The 9,097-nt window shown below is 36.2% G+C and overlaps 1 protein-coding gene across 7 annotated transcripts in view; it reads right to left on the bottom strand.

The window, feature by feature from the left end:
• The window catches only part of HACD4 (3-hydroxyacyl-CoA dehydratase 4), a 79,751-nt gene that overhangs the window by 57,786 nt on the left and 12,868 nt on the right, over positions 1 to 9,097 (bottom strand). For 5 of the 7 annotated variants that reach the window (XR_016393549.1, XR_002644545.3, XM_089913179.1 and 2 more), the window contains exons 4-6: positions 8,067 to 8,179; positions 3,783 to 3,889; positions 906 to 1,031 (exon numbers count right to left, since the gene is read on the bottom strand). Coding sequence is in view for 5 of the 7 variants with exons in the window: in XM_089913179.1 (XP_089769305.1) it covers positions 906 to 1,031; positions 3,783 to 3,889; positions 8,067 to 8,179 (346 nt within the window). In the remaining 2 variants the exon portion in view is untranslated. The remainder of the gene's footprint in view (positions 1 to 905; positions 1,032 to 3,782; positions 3,890 to 8,066; positions 8,180 to 9,097) is intronic. The other 2 variants (XM_022573816.3, XM_022573815.3) reach the window with 1 other exon arrangement.

Genomic DNA, 9,097 nt, shown 5'->3' with positions numbered 1-9,097 from the left:
CTGATGTGGAGAAAGAAATGGCAAAAATTAAGACTGATTAACCATCTCTGTGGAAAGAACCATGGTTTTGAAATACAGAGTGCTGCCTGGAGTCCAGGGAGAAGGCACTTGCAAAGGAAACTCAAAGAAGGAATACTTAAAGAGTGTCCAGATTTTCTGCAGAAGGAGAAGTAAAGCAAACTCCTCCACCTTACTGTTCTGTTTATTGCAAGGAAGGAACTTTTCTTTAGCTCGCTCCATTTCCCCTAAAATTTTACATTTGTCTTCTCTTTTATGTGTTGTTCTTACATACCTGATAGTTGTTATCTTCTAGAGGTAATAATTACCTTAAGGACTTGTGAAGGACTTGTGAAGGTTAGAGCTGGAGAAACTAAAATTTAACAACAGAAGTCTGTTTCCCAATTTTCTGGACAAATTAATTAATTGATTAGATTTTCTCAACTGTAAGTTTTTGTCCTATATATTTTTCTTGAGCCTTTAGCACCTACTCCCACCTGCCTGCTAGGAAATGCTAGCACATAAGGGCAAACAAACAGGAAACAAAACAGATATAAATGGGAAATCCAGAAATAGCCAAGTTCACTTAGTTTGACATCTAGATTTTCTTTGTAGATGCTTGTGTTTGTCGTGAAAACTTTTATATTTCATACACAAAGCAGTTACATTTTCTGCTAGTAAAACTGTTTTTTTCATACACTGCAAACAGTGATATATTTGATCTCATGATGACCTGCAAAAAGCATTATAACTTCTAAATATTTTACTAACAAGGTCTAGTTCGTCATGTCAGCCTTCTTTTTCCATCTCTCCCATGTTTACAGACCTTTCTACTAAGGTAGATGGCAGCACAAACCAAAAAGCACAGAAAGAATGCAAAAACAAAACAAAACAGAAAAGCCACTTACCTATAAAGAGCATCATGAGATACATTTTCAGCACATATGGGAAATAGATGGATAAGTCAAAGGGCAGCTTTGTGGAGTAAGTGCCAAATGATTCAAAATAAGGCAGTGACTGATAGATGGCAAATGCTGTTTAAAGAAAAAAGGAATCATGAAGGTTTCCCTCCTTAACTTGCTACAGAGATGTGTATATATGTATGCATAGTTGAAGGATATTCTGAATTTGATAATGACCATTTTGTGATAATTGCTGAATCCTTTTGCCAAAGCTATAGTTTGATATAGAAATCCGCTGATCAGATTGGCAAGGCCATTACAGCAGTGTGATTTGTTGAATTTTGTCCATTTTTTACTTTATTATGCCTACACAAAAATAGTTTACAGTGTTTCTTTTTTTACTGAGGTATAGTTGATGTACAATATAAGCTTCCAGTGTATAACAGAGTGATTCACAATTTTTAAAGGCTATACTCCATTTATAGTTAATATAAAATATCGGCTATATTCCCTGTGCTGTATAATATATCCTTGCAGCTTATTTATTTTATACATAGTAGTTCGTACCAAAAATTTTATCTCAAAATACCTGTCCTCTTAGCCACAAGTAGGGGTTACAGACGAATGAATAAGGAAAATGCTTCATATATTCTCCTCTTGGAGTTTCATAACACGCATTGGTATAGCAGAGATTCTATCAAGTTCTGCAATAAAGAAACTGGTTTCACCCATTTCCTCAGCTTAACTGGTCTTGGAATAGCTCTTTCTTCCTCCCCATCCCAGCAGTACTTAATAAAAATTCTGAGGAATCATGTGAGAAATGCTGGCCTAAATTATTTTGAGGGAGGAGGCTCATGTCAAATAAAAAGAGATGGACATTCTATGAAATTGTGTCCCATGTATAGACTTTGTATAACATTTCATGGAATAAAATGATAATGTACTATGGTTATATAAGATGTTCTCATCAGGGTAAGCTGAGCGAAGGTACATGGAAACAATGCACTGTTTTTGCAACTTATTGTGAGTCTAAAATTATTATTTTTTAATTTCTTTTTTTTAAAAAGACAGAGGAAAACTCAGGCACCCACAGCTGTTAGAACCAGACAGTGGAATCAGCACAGAGTCTGCAACTGACACTAAAGCATGCCATCTAAGATTTCCATGGGCAGCACCTAAGTCTCTGGCATTTTATTAGTATAGTTGATTTGATTATGAATATGAACTTGGTTTTTGTCTTATATTATCAGATGGGAAACTATAGTTATTAAAAGATATTAGAATTATCAAAAGTCAAGCAGGTTTTCTTAACTACATGTTTTTATACTTTGGGACATTTGAAATATATAGAAATATATAAAGATAAAATTACTACGCTCTACCACCCAGAATTAATCATTATTGATATTTTGTTATATGTGCTTTCAAAATTTTTCTGGATAGACTTTGTTTTTTAATTGCAAGAATAAGTTTATGAAACTAATTTTAATAAAAGAATATGCATTTTATGGCAACTATATATAAACGTGGCTTTCCTAAGAAAGGAGAATGCTTACAATTATGGAATAAAAAGAAAAGTTTCCTATATATTTATTCATCCCTATTTTTAGGAAAATATTAGTCATATTTCTACTTTATTCCTTTATATATTCTTTATAGTATTTTTCATATTATCTAACAAATGAATGTACTTAATAAATAAATGTTTCAATGAGTGATGGATTTTGTTCTCAAATAAATGGCCAATCCATTTTTTATGGTTTTCAAGAAGATTATTCCCTAGATTCTTTTGGCATAGTCTATTTGGAAACAAAACAGATTTTTAAATTATGTCTAACGTGATTTACTATAATATAAGCTCCTTTTCTCTGCTCACTGGTAGATAGACAACGTGTGGTTATATCATATATACTTTATAATTATTGCCAACATCACCATCATTTTATGTTAAATATTTCTGTATGTTTTCCCTTAGTTACTTAACATGTGCTCTCTTAATTTCTTTATGCCTTCGGTTTTCAAAAACTTTTATCATGTCTGTTTCAGAGTTCCCTACCAGTCTGCTAAATCCATTACAGAGGGAAGCATATATTCCCCAAATATCCTCAAGCTCTTTGCAAATTGATGCTTTTAATTATTTGATTTTAAGCTTTAGGTTTACATTTAGGCTAAGTAATTAGCCTACTTCACATTGTATTTAATAATTCATTGTTTATTGAGCATGTATATTGGGTGCATAAGACAAAGGAAGAAAGAAACAAAGACAACCCCAGATCCCCATGGAGCTTAGAGGCTAGACAAGGAAATAGACATTAATCAAAGAATCACACAAATGTCTAATTACAACTAAGATAGGTCTTACAAAAGAGATTCATTGGGGGAATTAATGTTGATGAGGAAATTGAGAAACGCTTCCCTGAGAAACCAATGACTCGTCTAAAGGTAGAGTTAACTGTCACTGGCAGAGAGTAGGCAGCATGGTAGACGGTAAGTGGGAAGGCTAGTCCAGCCAAGGGGGAACTGAATTTCTATGCATTACAAATAATCACTGAGTCACTAAATGTTAAATCCCCTTTGGATGAGTAAACAGACTTAGAGAGGTTAAATGATTTACCCAAACTCAGCAAGTTAATGAAGTTAAAGGCCCTCAGATGTCCTCATTCCTCATCCAATATTTTGTCTACTGTGCAGAGCTGTTTCCCCCCTAACTTGACATTTTAATGTTTTGCTTCTTTGCATCAAGGGAAGTATGCCAGGAAAGATAACACCTAGTCAGCTGAACAGTAGCAAAAATAGTAACTTAATCATCAAAAAGTTTTGTGAATCATCATAATAGGATTGCTTTTGCCAGTAAGCAATACAGAAAAGTCACTCTTTTCTTACCTTCAGCGAGAACACACAAAGGATAAATTGGCATCCATAGTGTTTGACTGAGCCATGTCAAGACAGCATAGGATATTCCAATGACTGATAACATGCTGTAAGTGTACCTGAAAGGAGACAAGTTTGCTCGTAAACATCATTTGCTGCTGATGTCTGGGAAATAGGAGAATACCTTACTGTGTAATTGAATACACAGATAAAACTGGAGAGTATGCAAATTTCTTACTTTATTTCCTGTAATGTAAGCAGGAGAAGAGGTAAATAATGGAGAGAGAGGAACCGTGTCAGTCTGGCTTGTCTTATGGGGTGGATCACGGATAATTATAGAGGGAAGAGAGAAAAATGTAAATCTTATCCCCCAGCAAATTACAGTTACAAGTTTCCTCAAATAGTGACTTCAATTTCACTCAGAAGCCAAGCCCATTTTATGCACAGGCTAAGTTTTTAAGACAGACAGACTTGTAAATATCTAGGTAATGAATTTTAAAAATAAAAAAAATATGTGCCATCTTGTGTGAATAATTAAAGAACTGGCCTTAGGAGCTTGTTTTGGGTATAGGAGTTGGTTTTAAACCTGCCTTTATGATGTAATAGATGAAGTAGTCAAAATCTTTTCATTTCTCAAGCTTAAGCATACATCAGCATCACTCAGAGGGCTTGCTAAAGCACAAATTGTTAGGCCCTATCTCCAGAGTGTCTGATTCAGTGGACCTGAGAATCTGTATTACAAACAAGTTCCAGGTGACGCTGATGCCACTGGTCCAGGGACCATACTTAGAACTACTGGAATAGCCAATGCATACATATGGCAAAACAAAATTCAAAACCTTGAAAACATGAATGCAGAAAAGTAAATCTTTCTCTCATTCCAGGACCCTAATTCCACTCCTCAGAGGCAATGACCAATGCCAATTTCTCATATATTCTTTCCAAAATATTTTTGCATATACTTACCTATGTGTATATATACTATATATAATATACATCAGCAGTGCAAGCACTCACCAAACATAGCATGTTATCAAACTTTTTGTTCTTTACCAATATAAGGGAAAAATGGTATCTCACTGCTTTGATTTTTTTCTATTACAAGAGTAGGTAAAAATATTTCATATGTTTAAAAATCACTTCTGATGAAGTCCAATGTATCTCTTTTTGTTGTTGCTTGTGTTTTTGGTATTAAATCTAAAAATCCATTGTCAAACCCAAGATCAAAAACATTTACCCCTATGTTTTCTTCTAAGAGTTTTATAGTTCTATCTCTTCCATTTAGATTTTCGAACCATTGAGTTAATTTTTGTATGGTGCAAAGTAAAGGACCAAATTCATTCCTTTGCATGTGGATATCCAGCTGTCCCAGCACCGTTTGACCAAAAGACTATTTTTCCCCATTGAACGACCTTGGCATCCTGTCGAAAATCAATTGACCATAAATTTGAGAGTTCATCTCTGGACCATCAATTCTATTCCACAATACATCCTTATGTCCGTTATCACACTCTTGATGTGTGCAACTTTGGTTGCTTTGTAGTAAGTTCTGAAATTGGGAAGTGTGAATCTTCCAACTATGTTCTTTTTTGAGATTGTTTTGGCTACTCTGGGTTCCTTGGGTCTCCATATGAGTTTTAGGATCGGCTTCTCAACTCCTGCAAAGAAGCCAGCTGGGATTCTGATAGGGATTGCATTGAATCTGTAGATCAACTTGAGGAGTGTTCCATCTTAAAAACATTGTCTTCAACCCATAAACACAGAATATCTTTCCACTTATTTAGATTTTCTTTAATTTCTCTGCACAGTATTTTATAGTTTTTAGTGTACAAGTTCTGCCCATCTTTTGTTAAATTTATGTCTAAGTACTTTATTTTTTGATGTTTTGTTTTCTTAATTTTATTTTAGGATAGGCCATTGCAAATGTGTAGAATACAATTAATTTTTGTACAGCTGACCCTTGAACAACACAGGTTTGAACTAAGTGGGTCCACTTATATGCAGATTTTTTTCAATAGTAAATACTACAGTACTACACTATCTGGGGTTGGCTGAATCCAGATGCAGAACCTAAGATACAGAGGAACCCTGTATACAAGGGGCCAACTATAAGTTATATGTGGATTTTCAACTCCGCGGAGGGTCAGCACCCCAACCCTTATGTTGTTCAAGGGTCAACTGTATATTAATTTTGTATTCTACAACTTTGCTGAACTAGCTTATTCTAATACTTTTCAGTGAATTCCTTATGATTTTTTATATACAAGATGTCATCTGCCAGTAGAGATAATTTTACTCCTTCCTTTCCAATGTGGATGCTTTTACATCATTTTCTTGCCTAACTGCCATGCCTAGAACTTCCAGTACAATGTTGAATAGAAGAGGCAAGAGTAGACATTGTTGTCTTATTCCTATCTTTGGAAGAAAGATCAGTCTTTCATCATTAACCATTATGTTACTGTGGAGTTTTCACAGATGCTTTTATCAGGTTGAGGAAGTTGCTTTTCAAAAAGTCATTCTATGGTAAATTGGGAAGATAATTCTGCCCCCATTTTACAGAGAAAAAAAATGAGTTTTAAAAAGGTTCAGTACTTAGGAATTTCACTCCTAAGTTAAGAGAAATGAAAACATATGTGCACACAAAAGCTTGTACATGGATGTTCACAGCAGCATTCCTGACCAAAAAGTAGAAACAACCCAAATGTCCATCAACTGATAAATGAATAAATAAAAATTGGTATATCAATATAATGGAATATTATTCAGCCATAAAAAGAAATAAAATACTGATACCTGTTAAAACATGGATGAACCTTGAAAACGTTATGCTAAGTGAAAGAACCCAGTCACAAAAGGCGCATATTATATGATTCCATTTATATGAAATGTCCAGAACAGGCAAATCCATACAGACAGTATGGTAGTGGTTGCCAGGACTGGAAGGAAAAGGGAATTGGGTGCGACTGCTAATGGATTCGGGGCTTCTTTTGGGGGTGATGAAAATGTTCTCAAATTAGATAGTGGTGATGTCTTTACACATGTCTTTGAATACACTAAAATCGACAAATTTTATACTTTAAAAGGGTAAATATCAAGGTCCATGAATTATCACATTGCTGTTATTTTTAAGGTTGTGTGATTTGCCCAAGATCACATAGCAGTGGAGGTGAGGTTCATACTGAGATCTTCCACTTCTATGTCCAAAATTCTTTCCATCACATCACGATACCACTCTCAATGCCAAAACCACTTTGTTCTCTAATGGGTCTACTGAGCTTATCTGAGACTGAATGGACACTGAAAGAGTTGGGCATACCAGAGAATGAAACATCAGAAGGCCACAGTCCCAAATGAGGCTCCATGTCTCATAAACAAAAAGTCATGGGCTACAAAACTCCCTGAAGTTTGCCCCAAGTCCACAAATCTTTCAGTTAAAAGTGAGAAATAACTAAGTTATATATAACAAAGAATTACAGTCACTTTAATTCAACAAAATATTTCATTACATTCATTCTACTTAGAATATCTTAACTCAGCCAAGTTATTGACAATATAATAAAGAATTTATATAACCTCATTTTGTTACCCATCCACATCCAGATCTTTCAAGCAGGAGGGATGGTTCTCATTTGTGAGAGCTTGAAGTAGCAGTTAGAAGCCTCTCCAAAGTGAGCCACTGAGCAAAGGGCTCAGCAATTTTACACCATTGCTGGTAGAGATAACACACAAAGTTTTAGAATTAGAAGGAAACATAACACCATCTGGAGCAAGGGTTCTTAACCTGAGGTCCAAGGATTCCCAGTGAGTCCATGAAAGAACTTCAGTTATTTGAACCCGCTGGAATTGTATACAAATGTTTGTGAAGGTGTGTTTTTTCCCCAGAGAGATAAGGCCCTATATTTATAATATTCTTGAATTCCAAGAAACCAACTTTTTAAATTGTTACTATGATAGAATAAAAGTCTTGCTTTGCTTATTAAAGTAACACATACCAGAGCAATTGCAAAGAACGCCTTTCATTAGCAACAGCTGCGAGGTTTATTCCAAATTGGTGTATGCCAAGTCTTCTGCTGGGAACCTGATGCAATGATTTGCTCTTGATACCATGGTAGGTTTCCATTATCTTTGATATGCCCATTATGGAAAGCACTAAAAATACATTTCCATATCAAGATAAAATAATATGAAAAGGGGTTATGTATTTCTCTCTCATTCAGAGTAACCAAATGTAAGCAGCTATTACTGGCTTCACTGTAGAAAGCAATTTGGCTTTAAGAGATTATTTTGCCTCCTTACCTAACCATATCCAATACATTCCAAAAGATGAATAAAACACACACCACATATTTCTCTTGGACTTCCTCTTGACTGGTGATCACCACAAAGAGGATGATTATTCTCTCAGTGAGCTAACAAAGAAAGAGAAAAGTCAAGAATTAGGATCATCTGTTAAGCGGGTAGGTAATTTTCTAATTTTAAAAACCAGAGTTCCTCTTAAAAGTATGCTTTAAGGGCTTCCCTGGTGGCGCAGTGGTTGAGCGTCCACCTGCTGATGCAAGGGACACAGGTTCGTGCCCCGGTCCGGGAAGATCCCACATGCCGCGGAGCGGTTAGGCTCGTGAGCCGTGGCCGCTGAGCCTGCGCGTCCGGAGCCTGTGCTCCGCAACGGGAGACGCCACAACAGTGAGAGGCCCGTGTACCGCCAAAAAAAGAAAAAAAAAATAGTATGCTTTAGGGGCTTCCCTGGTGGCACAGTGGTTGAGAGCCCGCATGCCGATGCAGGGGACACGGGTTCATGCCCCAGTCTGGGAAGATCCCACATGCCGCGGAGCGGCTAGGCCCGTGAACCATGGCCGCTGAGCCTGCACGTCCAGAGCCTGTGCTCCGCAACGGGAGAGGCCACAACAGTGAGAGGCCCGCGTACAAAAAAAAAAAAAGTATGCTTTAACTATAAATATATATACTACACAGTTAACATGATCTCTGAGGGAGCAGGGTTACAGATGAATTTCATTTCCTCCTTTTTGTTTTTCTGCATTCTCCAAATTATATGTAATGAATAAAAAGATAACATATTTCATCGGAATCAGGGCATGTCCCTTCTTGTGATACATGCACACATGGTTTTTACTCACTTTGACAAGCTTTTATTGAGTGTCCACTATGTATCAGATGCTAAGACTACATATATAATGAAAGCATGGTCCTTGCTACACAGGGTAGCAATGGTAGGAGAATGTGGGGCAGTAACTGTAACACAGTGTGAATAATGCTGTCATTTAAAGGGCTATATATGGGAGCACAGGGGAGGGAGATACCTGTCTGAG

This window comes from Delphinapterus leucas, chromosome 6, assembly GCF_059928025.1.
Source record: "Delphinapterus leucas isolate spDelLeu-1000000601 "Yukka" chromosome 6, BTC_Dleu_Yukka2, whole genome shotgun sequence".
Lineage (NCBI taxonomy): Eukaryota > Metazoa > Chordata > Mammalia > Artiodactyla > Monodontidae > Delphinapterus > Delphinapterus leucas.
This window is presented reverse-complemented; position numbering and strand designations above follow the sequence as displayed.